This window comes from Molossus molossus, unplaced genomic scaffold (genome assembly GCF_014108415.1).
Source record: "Molossus molossus isolate mMolMol1 unplaced genomic scaffold, mMolMol1.p scaffold_m16_p_1, whole genome shotgun sequence".
NCBI lineage: Eukaryota > Metazoa > Chordata > Mammalia > Chiroptera > Molossidae > Molossus > Molossus molossus.
This window is the reverse complement of record NW_023425344.1, coordinates 62,485,213-62,506,972: the sequence shown is the minus strand read 5'-3', so window position 1 is coordinate 62,506,972 and position 21,760 is coordinate 62,485,213. Positions and strand designations below refer to the sequence as shown.

Genomic DNA, 21,760 nt, shown 5'->3' with positions numbered 1-21,760 from the left:
GTGCCATTACTGCAGAAGCAGAAAGAGGAAGGGATATGTATGCATGATACCCTAACAGAATCCAACTTCAACAAAAAGTTTACCACGCTTGGGAAAATGGAACACACACTTACCCTCTGCAAAGACTTTAAGTACTTTACATACTCTACCCAGTAGATGAATGTCATTAATTACACGTAGCCAGAGCGATGGTCTCTGGAATTCATTGTCAGTTTCCCCTCTGCTTAAACCAAAAGAATGCCCCTGACTGCAGAGGAGTACCACTGCCCAGAAACCACCGTTTTCTAACATGAAGAGAGGTGTTATTTGCTAAGCATTTGCACTGTTTCCAAAGTACTTCAACTTCTCTAAAAGACCTGGAGCAAATGTTTCTCCAAGTTGCTATCCTCTGCATATGGTAAGTTTTCCCAGATATTCCAAGGTAAAAGGGTCAAATTATCCCACCCACCAAGCTTGTCTGTGCTGTTCCTTGCATCCTCCAGCTCCAGCATCCAATCTTATTCCCCAGGTGAAATGAGCAGGTGGGGCTGTCCAGCATTCAGCACCAGAGAAGCACAGAGACAGGGCCAGTCAACTCCAGGGAGAAAGATCAAGGCCAGACAGCGTGAAGGGTCTAACAGAAAAGCAGGCCACATCCCTTTATCTCCTCTTGTTCACCAGGCACCCCCCAGAAGTTACAGGAGACATACAGGATCTATGGGTTCTGTTCCCTGAGAAACCTTCAGAAAATTGAATAGGACTTCAAGGAATTCAAGTTCGTGTCTAACCAGCCTAAGTTTTGGGGGAAACGCTTTGAGGAAGAGAAGCAGGGGAACAAAGCCCTGGCCTAGAAAAGTTAGTTCAGGGGGTAGAGGAGAGCGTTCATTATACCGTCTGAGGTTGGCACACTAGCCTGGCGATTTTATACCACTTCAGAGCATCCTCCTTGGGTAAAGGATCTTGACTATCATCTCTCTCTCTCCAATGGCTCATTTATCAAGACCATGAAGATTACTTTAAATCCTATTCCTATTTCCTACGTTGTTTAAAACCCTGACTAATTTAAGAGCATTCCATCAACTATACTGCACTTTCAGTTATGTCAAAGTCATCAATACAGTTTCACACAATAAAACCAAATCTGTGCCAAAACCCAATAACTCAACAGGTTTCCTTCCTTTCAGTAAGTGACCATCTGGTACAAAGTGTGAGAACCCTACCTATTCTCCAGATCAGGGGTGGCAACAAGGTTTCATGAGGAAGGCCAACTCCAATCAGTCTGTAGTGAGCAGCTATCTGCAGGATTGTATTAGGAGAACTTTTAAAGCCACATATCAGTTCAGTGACAAAAACTTCATTAACTAGTGATGTCTGCCAGGGTCACGGAAGGGTAGAATAAATTTATTGACCATGTTATTTGGGATTAGGATAGAATCAAAAGCTTTGCTAAAATAACGATACCTTCTATTTTCCAGTTTTCTATACTACATCTTTACATCTATTACATTTATACATCTGTAATAAAATTATTTGCCCCTTTCTTATCTGAGTAATTTTCTATTAATGTCTCTTTCAGTTATCAAGACTAAAATACTAAGCTAGAAGTACTGGAGATATGTTTTTACTCTCTTTAGAAAGCGTATAAGAAAATCTATCCCCTTTTCAAATCTCCTCCTTTATTGAATGTATTCCCAGTAGGTTCTCAGAAACTTACAAAATAATCAATGTTGATTATAAAATGAGAAAAAAAAATTTTTTTAATTTTTTAAATTCAGGTACCCTGTTCATTTTTAATGTTTTTTTTCTTTATAGATTTTTAGAGAGAGAGGAAGGAAGAGGGAGAGAGAGATAGAAATGTTGATGAGAGAGAACATCGATTGGCCACCTCCTGCATACCCCCCATTGGGGATCAGGCCCACAACCTGGGCTTGTGCCCTGACCTGGAATCGAATTGGCGACCTCTTGGTGCATGGGTTGATGCTCAACCACTGAACCACATTGGCCAGGCTAAAATGGGAAAATTTTAACCCTGGCTATAAATACTAAACATGAAATTAACCAGGCATTTATACTTATTTTGAACAATAAGTGGAGTAGAAGTGTGGATACTCTAATCAGTTGTTAGTCAACATTTCAGAGAAACCAACAGGCATTTAGAATAACAGGCAGAGTTTCATTTTAACAACTAACATTTTAACATCCCATTCAATATTTTAACACCCCATTCAATATACTGTTGACCTATATCTTGACTGACAGCCTGCATTAACTTTGTTGATTTGGATATAAGTAATTTGAGACATACAAGTCCAGGAAGCACAGAGAGTCCCAAATAAGATAAACCCAAAGAGGCCCACACCAAGACACATCATAATTACAATGCAAAAGGTTAAAGACAAAGAGAGAATCTTAAAAGCAGCAAGAGAAAAGCAGTTAGTCACCTACAATGGCACTCCCATAAGTCTGTCAGCTGATTTCTCAAAAGAAACATTTCACGGCAGAAGAGAATGGCAAGAAATATTCAAAGTGATGAAAAACAAGGACCTACAACCAAAATTACTCTGACCTGCAAAGCTTTCATTTAGAATCAATGAACATATAAAGAGTTTCCCAGACAAGAAAAAGCTAAAGGAGTCCATCCCTACCAAACCAGTATTATATGTAATGTTGAAAGGTCTTCTTGAAGAAGATCAAAAATATGAACAATAAAATGGCAATAAATACATATCTATCAACAATTGACTCTATAAATCAAATGAACCAGCAGAACAGAAACAACCTCATAGAGAATTATTTGATGGTTTCCAGATGGGAGAGGAGTTGGGGGAATGGGCAAAATATGTGAAGGATTAAGAAGTAAAAATTGGTAGTTAAACTAACAAACACAGAGGAAAGGAGGAGGTGCAGGAATAGATAAACCAAAGAACTTATATGCATGTATGCATAACCAATGGACCCACACAATAGTGTGTAGAAGGCAGGAAAGGGGTTGGAGTGGAAAGGAAGGAGTCAACAGGGAAAAGACGGGCGTCGGGGGGGACATATGTAATACTTTCAACAACAAAGATAAATTTAAAAAGAAAAAAAAGAAAAAACCCACAACACAGAAGCATCCATAACTCCATTGTCAAATGAGCCATCAATTCAATTAAGATGTTAACCTTATGGTTTCACATGCTTTTATGTATGGTATCTTTGATTATAATGCTAAATGTTCTTACTAGATTTATTTCTCCAAATGATTTGTTGGTGATTAGAGATTAAAATGTATGTGACAAAGCCAACATTCAACAGAGACGGTTCCATTTGTGGAAGAGTCACCTCAACCTTCAAAGGGAGAATTAGAAAACACTGGCCACAGGAGCTGGTAAGGAAGGAATGTCTTAGGGTAAAGAGGGGTAGCATGGGACTTTGAGTAAAAGAGATAATGGGGATTCCTTTTCAGGCTGCCTGTGACTAAGAAGATGATCTGAAGCAGGTTACTTGACCTTTGTCACCTGCAGTTTCTGTATCAGTAAAATGAGGATTAACAAGACCTTCCTCACGCAAATATTTTTGCACATTGGAGCCAGTGTTTAATAAGTGGTGATAATGATCACGATTATTGATAGGTTCCTGTCTATACGGTAAAAACAAAACAAAGAAGCTTTGGAGTTTTGATTGGGGTTTTCTCAAGGGGCCCGGGGGAGGGAGTCCAGAAGGGATCTGTGGTAGGGAGGTTGGTTTGGGGGACACTTCTAAAATGACAAGCTGGATTTGAAATTTGATGGGTACCTGATGAGATGTCATCATCCTCTCAACAGGAAATAGAACTTCTCTAAACAAGTAGGGAATGTATTCTTGACCTGACTATTGTCTGATCCTACTCTCTCCCTCTAAGAACCCCTGAGTCTTAATTCTCACCCAGTTTTTTCAATCCTCCACAGTTCTGAGATGCTGGTACTCTTCTAGACTGCTGAAGGCTTTGGGACCAAGAGGTAAATCACAAGCTCTCCAGTAGCTAGTTAGTGCTGGGGATGAAAAGAGCTGCTTATATTAATAATTTTTTTTTTAATTTTTCACAGAAAATAGGGATAGGGTACAAGGCACAGCATCCACTTTGTTACTGCTCCACAAAAAGAAAAAAAAAATCTGAAAAAATAATAGAAACTAAGTTTTATAAACTTTCTAACTGATTTCTTAGTTTGGGGGCCTTCTTTTCTGTGATTTGAGGCTTAAATCACTTCCTTCCCACCCATCATTTCACAATGCAGTAAAGACCATTAATCTGACCTACCTTCTCCTTCCCTGTCAGAACCAATCCATCCTGCTTACTCACTGTTGGCCAAAATTAAATGCTAAGTCATCTACTTTCAGAAGAGAGCACACAGTTATATGCAGGTTTCCAATCCACTTTAAAGTAAAGGTCCCTCCGAAACAGTATATTTCACTGGATTATGAGGTGAAATTTAAAGGAAGATGCCCTTGTCTCACCTCTACCTTTCCTTAAAGAACACACCTCCTCTTCCACCATCCAGGGTTCTCTGCTAACCCTAATGTTCACATGTCGCACCTTGCATCCCACACTTCTCCAAACCAGCCACCAAAAGCTGTAGAAATCAAGTTCTGCTCTTTCAAGGGCCTATTTTTTAGAAAAGTAAAATAAATATTGCTAATAATAGTGGGTGCCCACTGATTAATGCACTATTCTCCAAGAGAAGTGGTTCACAAAAGATTGGAAGGAAAGAGGGACAAGAAGAGGGGAGAATCCCACCCCCCACACCAGGGGGCATTTGGCAATGTCTAGAGACACTGTTGGTTGTCACATTAGTGGTGTGCTACTGTTATCTAGTAGGCAGAGGCCAGGGATACTGCTAAAAGTCTTACAATACATAGAACTCCCCAAGACAAGGAATTAAGTAGCACAAAATGTCAGTCATGCTGAGGCTGAGAAACCAGCTCTGAGAGGTAATATCTTCCAATTAAAATTCCTTTGTTCCATAGATTTAAGTTTAAATTCTAGGCACTGGTCAAGCTGAATGGAGATGTGTTTTAGAGCAAGCAACCATCAATCACACCTCTAAGACAGGAACCTATTTTCTATTCAGATGAAACTAGTTCCATTCACCAGACTAATGACTCTAACTGAATGATTATTTGGTTCTTTTTTAAAATTTTTATGTTTAAAATATTAGGTATAAAAAAAATGAGTTCAACAAAGAAAAGATACCCATTGTCATATTTGCTTCAGACATTTTTTTAAAGAAAAAAATTATACACAGTTAAAGTCTATCTTCCCCCCTTTTCTTCTTCCTCCTAAAAGATAACTTCTTTATAGCAGTATGTCCTTTTCACATATATATTTTATACTTATCTACATTTATACACATAAATATGCAGTATCTGGTACTAAATTTTAAATACATGTAATTATACTATAGATTTCCTTTTCTCTCAACACTATTTGAGATTTGTCTACCCTGTTCTCCTCCTGTAAATCCAGTTAATTCATTTTGACAGCTGTATAATATAAATAAACCAGCTTACATATTAACATTCCTCCAGACCAGCGACTGGGGTGTCCTCACATTTCACCTGTTTATATACACTTGTAACATGTCCCCTATATGCTGAGAGCTTAAGTAGGTTCAATATCTTAGAACAGCAATTTCAACCTTTTTCATCTCATGGTACACTAACTACTAAAATTCTGTGGCACACCAAAACATATAATTTTTGTAGATTTGATTTTTAAAATAGGTATAATTTGATTCATTCACACCGGACAGCTATTGTTGTGTTGGCTGTTGTAATTTTTTTATTTGACAATCGAAGGGAAAAGAGGTCAGTGCCCCTGACTAAATAGTCGGGTATTGCATGTTTTAAAATTGCTAAAAATTTATTGAAAATTGCTGTCTTAGAGGAAATGGAATTGTGGGATTATAATGTAATAGGTCTTCAACTTTGCTAGGAATTGCCAAATTTTTCTCCAAAGTGGTTGAACTAGGTTTTCATGGTACTGCACTTAGAAATATAGATGACTAACCTTGCAGCTTTCAAACAAATAAGCAAAATAATCAAATAGTTGCTGCCTCGGGGTTATATTAAGATGTGAGGATAAAAACGGATAATATGCTTGTAAATTTGACCAGAATCACCTGCTTGCTACTGAGTAATTTTTGTTCTGAGAACAAAATCTAGACTCCATATGTCCAATAAACAGTGTCAATAAATAAACAAACAAACATACTTGTAGACCATGACTGAATCTTGATTCAAACAAAGCAATTATAAACACTTTCAAAACGTTAGGAAAATGTATATATGGGCTGTATATTAGATGATATTAAGAAATTATCATTTGTTAAAGGGATAATAGCACTGTTGTTATTTTTTAAGTCCTTTTTAAAAAGTGGTTGGAAAAACATGAAATCTTATGTCTGCATTGAATACTTCAGCAAACAATAAGGAGTGATAGATGAATCAAGTGTGGTCAAATCTTGGCTTTGTGGAGCTCATTATACTATTCTCAGTTTTTGTGTATGTTTGAAAATTGTCATCATCATCATCACCATCATCAGGTGTGAGACTTACTAATACATACAGATTAATAAAAGCAGGGGTAGACAACTGGCCATGAGAAAGAAACTCTCAACCTATAACCCCTTCCATATCTCATAACTGGGGTATTTTTCTCTTTACAAGTAGCTAGACAAGTTCTAGTATTTTAAAAGTAAGAAAACCCTGTTAAATGCATTACATTCCATATCCCTGAGGTCAGCAGATACTGCTTTGTGTTGAGAAAGTTTACACCAAGGCAGTAGTACTAAATCAACCCAGCTGATTTAAACAGACTATCAAAAATGGCCTGCCCAAGACAAAATGAGTATAGAAAAATGATATTCCTCAACTGTCTGTCACAAACCATTATCCCACATTTTCTATGAATTCAATACATTCGATTAATGTTGATGTAACCAACATTGTACAGGTATCAATATTGCGAGTCAAGTCTCACAGAAAGAATTTCAAAAATAAAATTAGAGGGAGATGTTGGGCAACCTGCTTTCTCTCTGAATAGGTATAACATGAGGAGCTTCACCATAGCACTTTGTCCTGTGAGGGTGTTTGGGTGGGGGAAAAGCAGGGGCCGGGGAGGGGCAAGAGAGACAGCGCAGAAGAGAAATTTAGCACAGGGGCTTAATTAACAGTAGGTCACATGACCCAACATCTTCAGGGTGTGCTGCCTGCTGGAGGAGGGCAACCTGAAGGACCTGCGGAGGTGGCGTGCATTTCCCACTATCCATAGTGCTGAGTCAGACCAGCAACACTCCAGGGAACACTGCCAAAATGACTAAGCCACAGGCTCCATTTATTTGTATTGCCTGTGACTCACACAACCCCGGGCAAGGGCAAAGGGAGGCCTTTATTTCCTGATTGTTGACTTTTGGTGGGTAATCATTCAAAACGTCCTAGTATCATAATGCAACTTTAGCGCAATTAATCTCGAGCATGAAAAGGACATCATTAATTACATTCATCACAAGTATAATCAAAATTACTAACTGATTCAAGTTTGAAAGCATAATACATCCTGAAAATCAGTCAGGAACCCAAAGAGTGAGGCTGGTGGTTCTTCAGAGTCAAATGGTCCCTGGCACTATTTATAACACAGTAAAATCAAAGTTGCTAAAATCTCTGTCAGACCTCATCTCAGGGTCTGAGGAGATGCATTTGTCTTATGGCTGGAGTGGCAAAAGTTCAGCGGATGCAAGGAAGCAAAGGAGACTTCTCTTTGCATCTGTTAGCCTTCTAGCACATCAGCTCTCTGGGAACAAGAACTAGGGTAGAGGATAACTCTATATTCCTACCAAAGTTGAATGCTACTTGAAGGGGGATAAAAAGATTGATTGTCATTGTTATATTAACAATGAGGAAAAGTCCTATACCTAGCAGAACAAGGTATAATAAAAAGATCTTACCGATGATCATATCTGAAGCTCAATAACTTAGAGAGTTTTGTGATAGAAGACACAGTAGAATATGGCTAAAGAAAGAAGACAATTATTTAATCACAAAGATAATTATTTCCCCAGGTTCACCTTTCAGTTGGCCTATTCAATAAAAGCACAAATGAAATATAATGCAAAGAGGGGAGACTTCCAAAAATGTGCTTCCCCAAGTAAAAGAGCATCAGAAGGGATCTGTTGGTGCAGAATATAAATATAATTATTTTCCTGTTTAGTTCATCTCTCCCTCTCAGCTCCACAAACCTACCATCGGCACTGTATCATTTAGATAGACATCTCAAAATCACTCCCTCACTCCTGGGAGCCTTGACCTGCCTGTGATCCTGCCTAAACTTTGACCCACTCAACTCAGCCTTGTGCTGTTGTTGGCGGCTGTACAGAAACATGATGCTCCGAAGGCAGAAGATTGCACCAGCCAGTCCAGTGCTGTGTGTTTCATCACCCTCCGCCAGTCATCTAGGATTGAAATAATACCCCTCTGCTTACTCCAAACACCAGGATGTATAAACAGAGTACACACCTTGAAACAGGGCTACCTAAACAGGATGTAAGTTAAGATGGGAGTGGAGATGCATACCATGAATAGGTGTGGGATTAACAGAGATGAAGACAGCACAAGTCAGAGCCTAAATCAAATCTCACATTGTCCTTTGCTTATGCACCTATTTTAGAATTTATCACAGTGGCCTGTTGAATGCCTGTCTCCCCACAGGAACCATGTCTTAATCACCTTTGGATTCCCAAATAATCCTATAAGGATCCCCCTTGTGGGTAGCAATTGTTCAACAACTGCCACTCTTTCACTTCTACTTCCACTCTTTCCTGGAAGTACCATGGGAAGACAAAAACCAAAAATAGAAAAAACAGATTTGTAACAACAAAAAAATCCAACATGTGAAAATATTTGCTTTCACACAGGCTGAAAAAACTAAACCAATGCTACTGGCCACCATCGCCCAGTGATTATTTAATCCTCTTAACCTACCAAATTGAAACACCTTTTGCCCTTTTAATAAATTAATAACCCAAGACATGCACCACCACCACCACCCCAATCTGTAGAGCCCCATAAACGATCACTCAAGATCAATGAAAGCCCAAATTCTCACCAAGTACAACAGAAAACCAGCAATAAAGTTTCTCCTCTCCTTAAAACTTAAGGACACACATAAAAAAAATGTACCCAACGCAGAAAAACAAAAATTAGTAGATCTGCTTTATCTAAAAGAAAGGTATTTGGCAGTACAAAAAGGAAATCTAACCTTAGTAGAAATATTTTCAGTGATGATACTTTAGTGTTTAAGTAGACACCACAAAACTCTACCAGCTGCTTCAATCATTTGACCATAACAATAAATTATACAAAAATGCACAGATGTTTTCACTCAAATATGTTATTTTTAAAACATACTAGAATATAAAATTTCTACAAATCCTTTTAGACATAACTCTAGGAAGATAAATTCCTTCTTAAAGTGTTCAAAATTTTGACTTTCTTTAATCCCACATTAGATGCGCACAAAATTGTTTCAACGATTATTTTGAAAAGTGCATAAAGACTTAATCTTTTAATTAAATCTAGTGATTCATTTCTTCCTAATGTTATAGCAATTACTCCCATAGAATTCTACTCTCCTGTGAACCTGCTGTCTTACACAATTCTTAAAATTCTTTTTGAAAGGGGCTTGAGGGATAAAAGCAAAGCACACAAATAGTAGCAAGGACTGGTTAAATCAGTTGATTTGTTAATTCACTTCTAACAAAAATTAAACAAGTTTCTTTACTGCAGGACTTTTCTGAGCCTTTGTTACTGTGCAATACTACTCTGCAAAAGCAAGGTGCATGCCCTGGCCGGTTTGGCTCAGCTGTTAGAGCATCGGCCTGTGGTCCCGAGAGACCCGGGTTCGGTTCCCGCTAAGGGCATGTACCTCGGTTGCAGTTTGTCCCCGGCCCTGGTTGGGGTTGTGCAGGAGGCAGCCATTTGATGTGTTTCTTTCACGTCGATGTCTCTCTCTCTCTCTCTCCCTCCCACTCTATCTTAACAAAATATCAAAAAAAAAATGTCCTCAGGTGAGGATAAAAAAAAAAAAGCAAGGTGCAGTATGTGGTGATTCCCAAACTTCTTTCATGGGGGAGTTATTTTATTTCATGTATTATCATTTAACTTTTAGCAAGAAAGAGTATTCTAAGGAACATATCCTGAAAACCACAAATTAGAATAAAGTGTTTATAAAACCTCAAAAATACATTTAACTCCAAGGTTAGTCCAGTTACCTTTTTTTTAAAGCCATTGACTATATCTTTAAAACCATGAACAACCACCTTTAAATACATGCCTATACAGTATTATGCTAAGCAAAATAAGCCAGTCAGGGAAAGACAAGTACCACATGATCTCACTTGTTTATGAAATATAATGAACAAAATAAGCTGACGATTGAAACAGATCCAGCGACATGGAAGTAGGGAACAGACTGTCCAGCCTCAGGGGGAAGGGAGATGGGAGGTGGGCAGTGGGAACAGATAAACCAAAGAACTTATGTTCGTACATGTATAACCAATGGACACAGCCAATAGTGTGGGGAAGGTAGGAGAGGGGTGGGAGTGGGGAGGAGGGCATCAATGGGGAGGAAAGGGAAACATCTGTAATACTTTCAACAATAAAGATTTTTTTAAAAAATAATAAAATAAATGGAAAATCTAGATCAGAAAAAAGTAAAAATAAATATAAATATGCCCTGCTAATTTTGGCTCAGCTATTAGATCATCAGCCTGTGGACCAATGAGTTGCAGGTTCGATTCCGGTCAAGGGCACATACTTTGGTTGCGGTTCGTCCCCGGCCCTGGACCGGTTGTGCGGGAGGCACATCACTGTTTCTCTCTCCTCTTTCTCCCTCCCTCCCACTCTATCTGATGATAAATAGAAAAATATCCTCGGGTAAGAATTAAAAAATAAAATAAATGCATGCCTTTACAAATACCCTGTAAGAACACATAGGTAAGCTAGCAAATATTATCTCCTTCACAGTAACAACTATTCAATACTCAAGCAGCTGCTATTTTGAAAATAATTATGAACAATCCAAGGCCTTTAGAATGCACTACTCTATGCATATTTCAAGTTCAAATTGAGTAGATATAAATTGGTTATTTTATATCATCATATTTGGGATATTTTAACCACCATAATGAAAAGCAAGACTCACCGACAGAAGCTGAGTTTTTAAGAACTGACTCCTTCTGGACTCCTTTTTCAATTCGTAACGTGGCCCACTGTTCAAAAACAAGAAGTGTTCATTTAAACTGTTCCGTAGACATAATATAGCATATTTAAACCATGCTTATTCAGAAATGAAATTAAACATTAAGCCCTGGTGCTGCTTGAACTAAAGAGATCCCTCAGTGAATCTCTGATATAGTACTATTCCAAGTCCCAGGTATACTTTTTTTTTTAATCCTCACCTGAGGACATTTTTTGATATTTTGCTCAGATAGAGTGGGAGGGAGAGAGAGAGAGAGAGAAGCATAGACATGAAAGGGACACATTGAGTGACTGCCACCCACACGACCCAACCAGGGCCAGGGACAAACTGCAACCAAGGTACATGACCTTAGCGGGAACCAAATCCAGGTCTCTCTGAACCACAGGCCAACGCTCTAACTGCTGAGCCAAACTAGCCAGGGCCCCAGGTACACTTTTGTATTAGTTACTGATAATGCCCTAATAGGAGAAAAATACCATGTTTATCCCATTTAAACCCCTCAGACACTGGTACCAAAATAAATTACTCCTTGAGCCCTGGCCGGTTTGGTTTGGCTCAGCGGTTAGAGCGTTGGCCTGCAGTCTGAAGAGACTCAGGTTTGGTTCCTGCTCAGGGCATGTACCTCGGTTGCAGTTTGTCCGGGGCCCTGGTTGGGTCGTGTAGGTAGCAGCCACTTGATGTGTACCTTTCACGTCGATGTTTCTCTCTCTCTCCCTCTCTCTCCCTCCCACTCTATCTGAACAAAAAATGGAAAAATGTCCTTGGGTGAGGATAAAAAAAAAACAAAATAAATTATTCCTTGAAAAGGTCATGAAGCATATTGGGCAACAGCACAGGTTATGGCATTAAGACCACCTGGGTTTTCCCTGGCTGGTGTGGCTCAGTTGGTTGAGTGTCATCCCATGCATCAAAGGGTTGCCAGTTGGATTCTTGGTCAGGGCATATGACTAGGTTGTGGGTTTGTTCCCAATCAGGGTGCATACAGGAGACAACTGATTGATGTTTCTCTCTCACTCTCTCTCTCCCTCCCTCTCCTTCTCCCTTCCTCTCTCCATAAAAAAAAAAAAAAATCAATAAAAACATATTTAATTTTTTAAAAAAGATTACCTGGAACAACTAAAATCTACATCAAAGGTATTAACTTTAAAATAAGCATTACTGACCCAACAGTGAAAATTTAGCAACATAAAAAGAAGCTGTTTGAAGATCAATGGTTCAGTTTTGAATTATTTTAGGAGAAGAAAGGCAGATTCAGGTCCCAACCAAGAATCTAAAGCCAAATTGTTTAAAGAAGATATCCTTTATTCTTTTGGTTCAAGGATAACTACAACTCTGGAAATATATCAAAGTAATATCACTGAACCTTTAAGAGATGTCAAAATACTTTAGCTATATTTGAAAGATATGCTAACAAATAAAGAACTAATAAAATTGACTAAAACACACACAGAGCCCTAGCTGGTTTGGCTCAGCATTTAGAGTGTTGGCCTGCTGATTAAAGAGTCCCGGGTTCGATTCCTACCAAGGGCATGTACCGAGGTTGCCATTTGTCCCCAACCCCTGTTGAAGTCGTGAGTCGTGCAGGTGGCAACCAGTCATTGTGTCCCTCTCATGTCGATGTTTTTCTCTCTCTCTCCCCCTCCCACTCTGTCTGAAGATAAATGTAATATATATATATATATATATATATATCTCCTTGGGCCAGGATTAAAACACACACACATACACACACACACAAAAGACTACCTGGGTTTTATGTTATGTAATCCCTCTAGGCCTCATTTTCTTCATCTGTAAAGTGAAGATAATAGTTCCTATCCTTTAGGGTTTACTATCAGGCTTAAATGAGATTAATACATGTAAAAACCCAGGGCCCAAAAAATAACTGTTATTTTCATAGCAAACAAGACGTTCATGGGTGAGACACACTCAAAGAGGCCTAACTGCCTGCATCAAAGATCAACTTGAAAAAGGAGACAGTGAAACTGGGAAAGCTGGAGAGCAAGCAGATGGTCACTTGTGTTTGAAGATGCATAGAAAAAAATGTTTTAATTATGAGGAACCTCAGGTTTGAGAGAAGTTAAGAATAGGAAAGATCAATTCCCATTTTGTTGTGAATGTATATAGAAGTGTAAAGAAATATACCAAGATGTAATTTGTCATTTTCTTCTTTACACTTTTTTTAATGCATTTCCAAAATTATCTGCCATTAATATCATAGCTCAAAAACTACAAGGTGGCCCTGGCTGCTATGGCTCTGTTGATTGGAGCATCATCCCATACACCAGAAGGTAACAAGTTCGATTCCCAGTCAGGGGACATACCCAGGTTGCGGGTTCAATCCCCAGTCAGGGAGCATGTTGGAAGCAACCAACCGATGTTTCTTTCTTACATCAATGTTTCTCTCTATTTCTCCTTTCCTCTTCTAAAATCAATAAAAATTGTTTAAAATTTTTTTTAAAACTGTTAAAAAAAACACACAAAAACTACAAGGTAACTTTGTTGACAACATTCCAGAAAATCCTAATGGTTATTTTTCTAGTTTAGAAAAGGAGTCATTAAAATATTATTTAGATTATTACAGTTCCAGAAGCTAACATTGGCTGAATTGACTGATTTGGGGTGGGGGTGGGGAGAGAAGTAAAACTCGTTGTAATAATTATAATTATAAATTAAGCATCCTCAAGGAACAAAAAGATTTTATTAACTATGTCACGACAAATACCTCAGTTATTGCTAGGCTCAGAGGGATTAAACAGAAAGATGAAAAAACAATTTCAAATAAAATGATAGAGAATAAATAGCCTAAAATATGTACCCGAAGGTCAAAGAGAAAGGTATGACCTGACTACGCCAGCCCCCGCACAACATTCCAGACAGCCAAGTGGGAACATGCCATTTGTGCTTAGAGAACAGCCTGTAAATAGAGGCCTAATCTTCCAGACTGCAAGTGTCAAATCACAAATGATAATAAGACTCAGTCTTAATCTTGTTGCATCTTTTTCTCTTCCTTGCTAACTTAAACACTAGACAGGCCACGTTTTCTCAATAGAGGTAAAGGTTTATTTCTATTGTTTTTATTTTATTTTTTTTAAAAAGCTATTAATTTTCAGAGAGAAAAAGAGGTAGGGAGAGAGAAAAAAAATCAATTTGTTGTTCCACTTATTTATGCATTCATTGGTTGATTTTTTTTTTTAAAGATATTTTTATTGATTTTTAGAGATAGAGGAAGGGAGAGGGAGAGAGAAAGAGAAACATCCAGTGTGAGAGTGGAACATCGATCAGCTGCCTCCTGCTCGCCCCCTACCAGGGATTGAGCCACCAACCCAGGCATGTGCCCCAATCCAGTTGACCCAGAATCAAAACAGCAACCTTTTGGTGCATGGGATGACACCCAGCCAATTGAGCCACACCATCCAGGGCCATTGGTTGATTCTTGTATGTGTCCAGCCCAGGGACTGAACCTACAACCTTGGCATATTGGGATAATGCTCTAACCAACTGAGCTACCTGGCCAGGGCTCTATAGTTTTTCAATTTAAAGCGTTGGTACCTACTATCACTTGTAAGCAGACCAAAAATACGATTAAAATAATTCTTGTAAGCAATCAATCATAATTAATCTTAGACCTCAGTTTTGTTTGTTTTTTTATTGCAGGCATCTGATTTTATATTTGATATAAATAGTAATTACCTTCAACTGGGACAATAATTTCATACTCATATGATGGAAAATACTGATATTTTGTGGTTGTTATGAATCGAATTGTGTCCATCCTGCCAAATTCATATGTTGAAACTCTAACCCCCAGTACATCAGAAGGTAACTGTATTTGGAGTTATTACCTTTAAAAAGGTGACTACGTTAAAGTGAGGTCTTTAGGGTGGACCCTAATACAATCTGCTCAGTACCTTTATAAGAAGAGAAACTTTGGCCAAACAAAGAGATACTGGGGATGCACACACACAGAGGAAAGCCCACGTGAGGACACATTGAGAAGGCCGCCATCTACAAGCAAAGGAGACAGGCCTCAGAAGAAAGCAACCTGCCAACACCTTGATCTTGGACTTCCAGCTTCCAGAACTGTGGAAATAAATTTCTTTTGTTTAAGGCACCCAGTCTATGCTATTTTGCTATGGCAGTTCTAACAAACTAACACACAGATAATGCTCAGATAGCATGATTGGCTACAGAGAACTCCATCTGTCACCAGACAAGTTTCAGAACATATAACCTCTCCTGAAATGGTAACTCCAAAAGTCTATCCTACAAATGCAATTACAGTGTTCAAGACTAGCAAATTTGCCCTGGCCGGTTTGGCTCAGCAGTTAGAGCATTGGCTGGCGGACCAGAGAGTCCTGGGTTCGGTTCCCACTAAGGGCATGTACCTTGGTTGCAGTTTGTCCCCGACCCTGGTTGGTCGTGCGGGTGGCAGCCACTCGATGTGTCCCTTTCACATCGATGTTTCTCTCTCTCTCTCTTCTTCTCTCTCCCTCCCGCTCTATCTGAATAAAAAATGGAAAAATGTCCTCAGGTGAGGATAAAAAAAAATAAAAATAAAAATAAATTAAAAAATCACATGACCATATAAAAAAAACACAGAAAAAGCATTCAACAAAATTCAGCACCCATTTATGATAAAGGCTCTCAGCAAAGTGGGAATAGAGGGATAATACCTCAATATAATAAAGGCCATATATGACAAACCTACAGCCAATATCATATTCAATAGGCAAAAACCAAAAGCATTTCCCTTAAGATCAGGAACAAGACAAGGATGTCTGTTTTCACCACTCTTATTCTCAACATAGTACTGGAAGTCTTAGCCACAGAAATTAGACAAGAAGAAAATAAAAGGCATCTAAATTGGAAAGGAGGAGGTAAAACTGATATTATTGGCAGATGACATGATATTCTACATAGAAAACCCTAAAGATGCCACCCAAAAACTGCTAGATTTAATAAATGAATTAGGGCCCTGGCCAGTTTGGCTCAACGGTTAGAGTGTCAGCCTGTGGACCAAAGAGTCACGGGTTCCCAGTCAAGGGCATGTGCTACAGTTGCAGTTTGGTCCCCAGCCCTGGTCAGAGTAGTGCAGGAGGCAACCAGTCAATGTGTCTCTCTCACATTGATGTTTCTCTCTCGCACTCTCTCTCTCACCCTCCCACTCTGTCTGAAGATAAATGGAAAAAAATCCTCAGGTAAGGATTTAAAATAAAATAAAATAAAATAAAAATAAATGAATTAGGCAAAGTAGCAGAATACAAAATTAACATCCAGAAATAGATGGCATTTTTATATACCAATAATGAACTCTCAGAAAAAGAAACTAAAGAAAATATCCCATTTACCACTGCAACAAAAAAATTAAGATACCTAGGAATAAACTTAATCAAAGAGTTAAAAGACCTGTACTCAGAAAACTATGGGACATTGACAAAAGAAATAGAGGAAGATACAAACAAGTGGAAGCAAATACCATGTTCCTGGATTAGAAGAATTAACATTATTAAAATGTCCATATGTCCATACTAACCAAAGTAATCTACAGATTCAATGCACTTCCTATTAAAATATCAATAGCATATTTCACAGATCTAGAACAAATATTTCAAAAATTTAAGATGCAAATTAAAACTACAATGAGGTATTACCTCACACCTGCCCAAATGGCTGCCATCAACAAATCAACAAACAAGTGTCGGGAGAAAAGAGGACTTTGGTACACAGCTGGTGGGAATGCAGACTGGTACAGCCACTGTGGAAAACAGTATGGAGTTTCCTCAAAAAATTAAAAATGGTACTGCCATTTGACCCAGTGACCCCACTTCTGGGAATATACCCTAAGAATCCCAACATACCAATCAGAAAGAATATATGCACCCCTATGTTCATAGCAGCATTACCACAATCAGCTATTCAGAAGGCACCCCACACACATTTCAAGTTGCAGAATTTGAGTTTATGATCATGAAAAAGCCATCCATTGTCAATAAAACTTAGTAAATACATAATGTGCAAAACTAAGTAATCTTTTCAGTGGTGTGTAGGCTGTAACCAGGGAGACTTGAGAAATTTCAAATTCCAATCAAAGAGCTCATAAAACGTTCTTGGGATTGGAATGCAAAAGAAGCAACCAAATCAGCCAGGAACATACTAAGGGATAATGAGTAACAAGAGGGGCTGGGCCTTGAATGGAACCTATACAAAAGCAGGGTATTTGGCCCTGGCCAGTTTGGCTCAACGGTTAGAGCGTCGGCCTGCGGTCCGGAGAGACCCGGGTTCGGTTCCCGCTAAGGGCACGTACTTCGGTTGCAGTTTGTCCCCGGCCCTGGTTGGTCGTGCGGGTGGCAGCCACTCGATGTGTCCCTTCACGTCGATGTTTTTCTCTCTCCCTTCCTCTCTCTCCCTCCCACTCTATCTGTAAAGAAAAAAAAAAATGGAAAAATATCCTCGGGTGAGGATAAAAATTTTTTAAAAAAGCAGGGTATTTGTCCAGAATTCAAGATGTTCTGCTACTGAACAGTAACAAAGATGTTTAAATACTAAACCAGCACAATTTTTAAGGGAACTATCCCCAGAGTCAGGAAAAGCAATCCACTATACTAACCCCCCACCTAACAGAAATGTCTTTGAAACACCTACTGCTGTTCTAGTGGAAGGACAGACGGAAAGCCCTGAGTTGCCACTTTCCCTCCACCCCCACCACCCGCACCCCCGCCCCATGCCCAAAGCAGATACCACAGTGGGACCACAGCTCTTTCCTGATGAGCCCAGATTCTTCCAAACACAGACGCTCCAGGCAGCAACAACCAAGTCAGAGCTGGCTCACAAAACAAACCCCCATCCTGATGCCATATATGCCAAGCATCTCTCTGACCTAATAACTGAACCTTGGCAAAGAAGGTGGCTCCTGCCCTGACTGGTTTGGCTCAGCGGTTAGAGCATCAGCCTGTGGACCAATGAGTCTCAGGTTCAGGGCCAGTCAAGGGCACGTACCTGGATTGCAGTTGGCCCCTCGCCCTGGTGGGCAGGGGGGGTGTCGATGTGTACCTCTCACATCGATGTTTCTCTCTGTCTCTCCCTGTCTCCTTCCCCCCTATTCTGTCTGAAGATAAAAGGAAAAATATCCTCGGGTGAGGATAAAAAATAAAAGAAGGTGGTTCCTGCCCCGGCCAGTTTGGCTCAGTGGTTGAGCATTGGCCTGCGGACCAGAGAGTCCTGGGTTCGGTTCCCACTGGGGGGAACGTACCACCAAAAAAAAAAAAAAAAAGGTGGTTCCTTATGCCATCACAGCCTGGCTTCCAAGCTAAGTGATGTATCTCCCACTACAATTCAAAAACTGTCCTTGATAGATTGATTAACAAAGAGTACATCTCTGAAAGTCTCTTCAACTCTAGATGGACAAAAATGAAAACTTAAGGCCCTGCCAAACTGAAGGCCAGATCCTGGACCAGAGATATCTCTTCAAAGTACAGTAGTTATTTGCCAAGCTGACAGCAACTGCTATTCTCTCTCCTGGACATATCCTTAACTGTACCTTGAATACTAAAGCAAGAAATATAGAAGTCAACACCTGGAAACCGGTCTGTGTGATTTACCCTCCCTCTCTCCTTTCTTGGGGTATAAATTCCAAATGACATTGTTGTATCAGAGAACAGTTCAATTATTTCAGAGTTCTGAGAAAGAGTGAACACCAGCTGAAGAGGATCATGTGCTATGAGAGAATATTCTGAAGAAGTTTACCAGTAAGAGGCAGCTAAGACATTCACAGTGCGGTATGACCAAGTTCAGAGTGTGAAGTCAGTAAGAAAGCTTCAAAACTGCAAAATATTGCACTGGCTGGTGTGGCTCAGTTGGTTGGCATGTCCTCCTGTATACCAAAGGAGGCAGGTTTGATTCCTGGTCAGGGCACATACCCAGGTTGTAGGTTTGATCCTGTTTCTCACATCAATGTTTCTTTGTTTTTCTTTTTTTCTTTCTTTCTTTCTTTCTTTCTTTCTTTCTTTCTTTCTTTCTTTCTTTCTTCCTTCTCTCTCTCTCTCTCTCTCTCTCTCTCTCTCTCTTTCTCTCTCTCTGTCTTTCCCCTTCTCTCTTCCTCTCTCTCTAAAATCAATAAAAGCATATCCTTGGGTGAAGATTTAAAAAATAAAAACTTTGCCCAGCAGTGTGGCTCAGTGGTTGAGCGTCAACCCATGCACCAAGAGGTCACTGGTTCGATTCCTGGTGAGGGCACCTGTCCAGGTTGTGGGCCCAATCCCCAGTGGGGGCATGCAGGAGGCTGTTAATCGATGTTCTCTCTCATCGATGTTTCAATCTCTCTCTCTCTCTCTCTCCCCCTTCCTCTCTCTCTAAAATCAATAAAAAAAATTTAAGTATTTAAAAATATATAAAAATAAATAAATAAATAAATAAATAAACAAACTGCAAAATATCTCCCAAATAGAAACAACCGAACTTTCAAAACATGAGGGCTGAGGATGAAGGATCAAATATAACTTCAAAGATTAGACAAAAAAATAGGCACAAAAATCTGAGTAGAACAGGGATTATCAGCAGGTAGAAGAGATTTGCAAATTAGTAGGTCATCTCCAGATATGAGTTTAGCAGAATGGAGATATGTGTGTGTGTGTATATACACACACACACACACACACACACACACACATATGGGAGCCACCATGCAGGTTGGGAGAACCAAGTCCTGGGACAGAGAGAAAATAAGGGCAGAAAAATGAGAACCCACATTAGAAGTTAAAGAAATGAGGATGCTAGACTCTAAATAATATTATTATTCTTTTAATAGCAGCAAACAATTATTTAGCACCTAACATATCCCAGCACCCTTCTAAAATGCTTGCCATATTTTAACGTACTTAACCCTATGGAAATAGGTTTTATTGTTACTCCTATTTGATAGATGAGGAAAATGAGGCACAAGAAGTAGGTGACTTCCCTGAAGTCACATATTAAGAAGCAGAGCTGGGATTTTGATATCTCATCTACCCAGAGTCCTACTACTAACCACTAGGCAAACACATCCTCTCCTCAGTTAAGACAACTTTGTTCAAGCAAACTACCGAATTCTTGAGTCTCAATTTCCTTATCTGCATAAAATGGGGATAGTAAGTGCCCTCCCTACTTTCCAAGGCTTTGGGGTGCAAATGATGAGACAGTGAACAGGAGGAAAGCCTTTGTAATTTAATAAAGTCCTGTATAAGAGGAAGCTGCAGTCCTTCCCACCAGGCTCACCTGCATGTAACATTTTTCTTTGCCGAATTTGGAAAGAGTGTAGGGAGAGCTGAGGTCAAAGAAGACACATTTTCAATGACATTTAAAGTGCCAGAGATTACATAAAATTTCCGCGACTTCATTAAGATATAATCAGATTTTTTTCTACCATTCAGCAATTGGCTTCTTATCTTGAGCATAAACATGATGCCTTAGTACAGACAAGTACCTCTGAAACCAGAGGCTGTAAAAACTTCGGAGAGTGAAGTGAAAGCTGCACTGAGTAACGAGCACTAAGAAATCCAATGAATAAAAGGCAGCCGCACTATTAATCCAATCAGTAAAAATAATAACAGAGCAGGGGGTGGGGCGCTTCTGCCTACAAGAAGAGAAACAATAGAGTGGCCCAGCGCTCTGAGCCCGGATCTCCAGCTCTGCAGAAGCCGTCCGTCTTCGCGCTACTGCAGAGGATAAGCCGAAACGCACACCCTGCGGGCCACTGACCTTCAGAACTAGTCCCCTCTCACTGGGCTCCACGCTCGGCCCCACCGCCCCGGGCCCCTTCAAGCCCTCTGAGGTGCCGGGACGCCGTATCCCTACAGGCACTCACTTCTAAAGTTTTCACCAGGATCTTCATGTAGATCTCGGAGATGCCCAAAGACACCCCGAAGGCCGAAGGCAGGAGGATGAGGCTGAGCACCAGCGTCAGCCAGGTGGTAAAGATCTTCCCGGCCAGTTCTAAGCCCTCCATGGCTCGGCGCACCCTGTCGAAAGCGATCCCGGAGGAGGTCCGAGTGCGACGGTTGTCCCAGTCCCCGGACAGTCGGGCGACAGCTCCAGGAGAAGCAGCACGGAGCCGGGCTCGGGGAAATCAGCTCCGCCGCCTCCCGGCGCTCACCTCTGCAGGGGGAAAAAGAGAGAAAGGGAAAACTTTCAGAAGGACGGCAATTTCCTTCCTTTCCGGGCTCCACCTCGCGCCGGTGGATTAACTCTTTCTCCGGTGGAGGCCGGGACCCAGCGCTGAAGTCCCCGCAGCGCACGCACCAGCGGGGAGATAAGAGCTGGGGTGGCCCGGTGAGAACCCGTCCCACCTCTTGCCGACTTCCTCTGGGTTGGGATCTCATCTCAGCGGGTGACTCACCGGGGCCCTCGGGGAGTGAGGATCCCTGCGGGCTCACCGCACTACACCACACCAGCCTCCAGAGGGACTGGCGCCAGGCCGAAGACTGTGCTGGTGGCTGGCGGCGCTTGGCAGCCCGGAGCCTTACTTCTGAGCGC

At 40.3% G+C, this 21,760-nt stretch overlaps 1 protein-coding gene across 2 annotated transcripts in view; it reads right to left on the bottom strand.

Annotated features, from left to right (window-relative positions):
* GPAT3 (glycerol-3-phosphate acyltransferase 3) overlaps nucleotides 1-21,685 on the bottom strand; it is a 57,688-nt gene extending 36,003 nt beyond the window's left edge. Inside the window, exons 1-3 of one of the 2 annotated variants that reach the window (XM_036266198.1) lie at nucleotides 21,624-21,685; nucleotides 21,093-21,382; nucleotides 11,195-11,261 (exon numbers count right to left, since the gene is read on the bottom strand). In XM_036266198.1, coding sequence (XP_036122091.1) covers nucleotides 11,195-11,261; nucleotides 21,093-21,233 — 208 coding nt within the window. In that variant the 5' untranslated portion in view covers nucleotides 21,234-21,382; nucleotides 21,624-21,685. Of the gene's footprint in view, nucleotides 1-11,194; nucleotides 11,262-21,092; nucleotides 21,383-21,573 lie in introns of both variants that reach the window. The other variant, XM_036266208.1, reaches the window with a different exon arrangement.
* Between the last annotated feature and the right edge of the window lie 75 nt (nucleotides 21,686-21,760).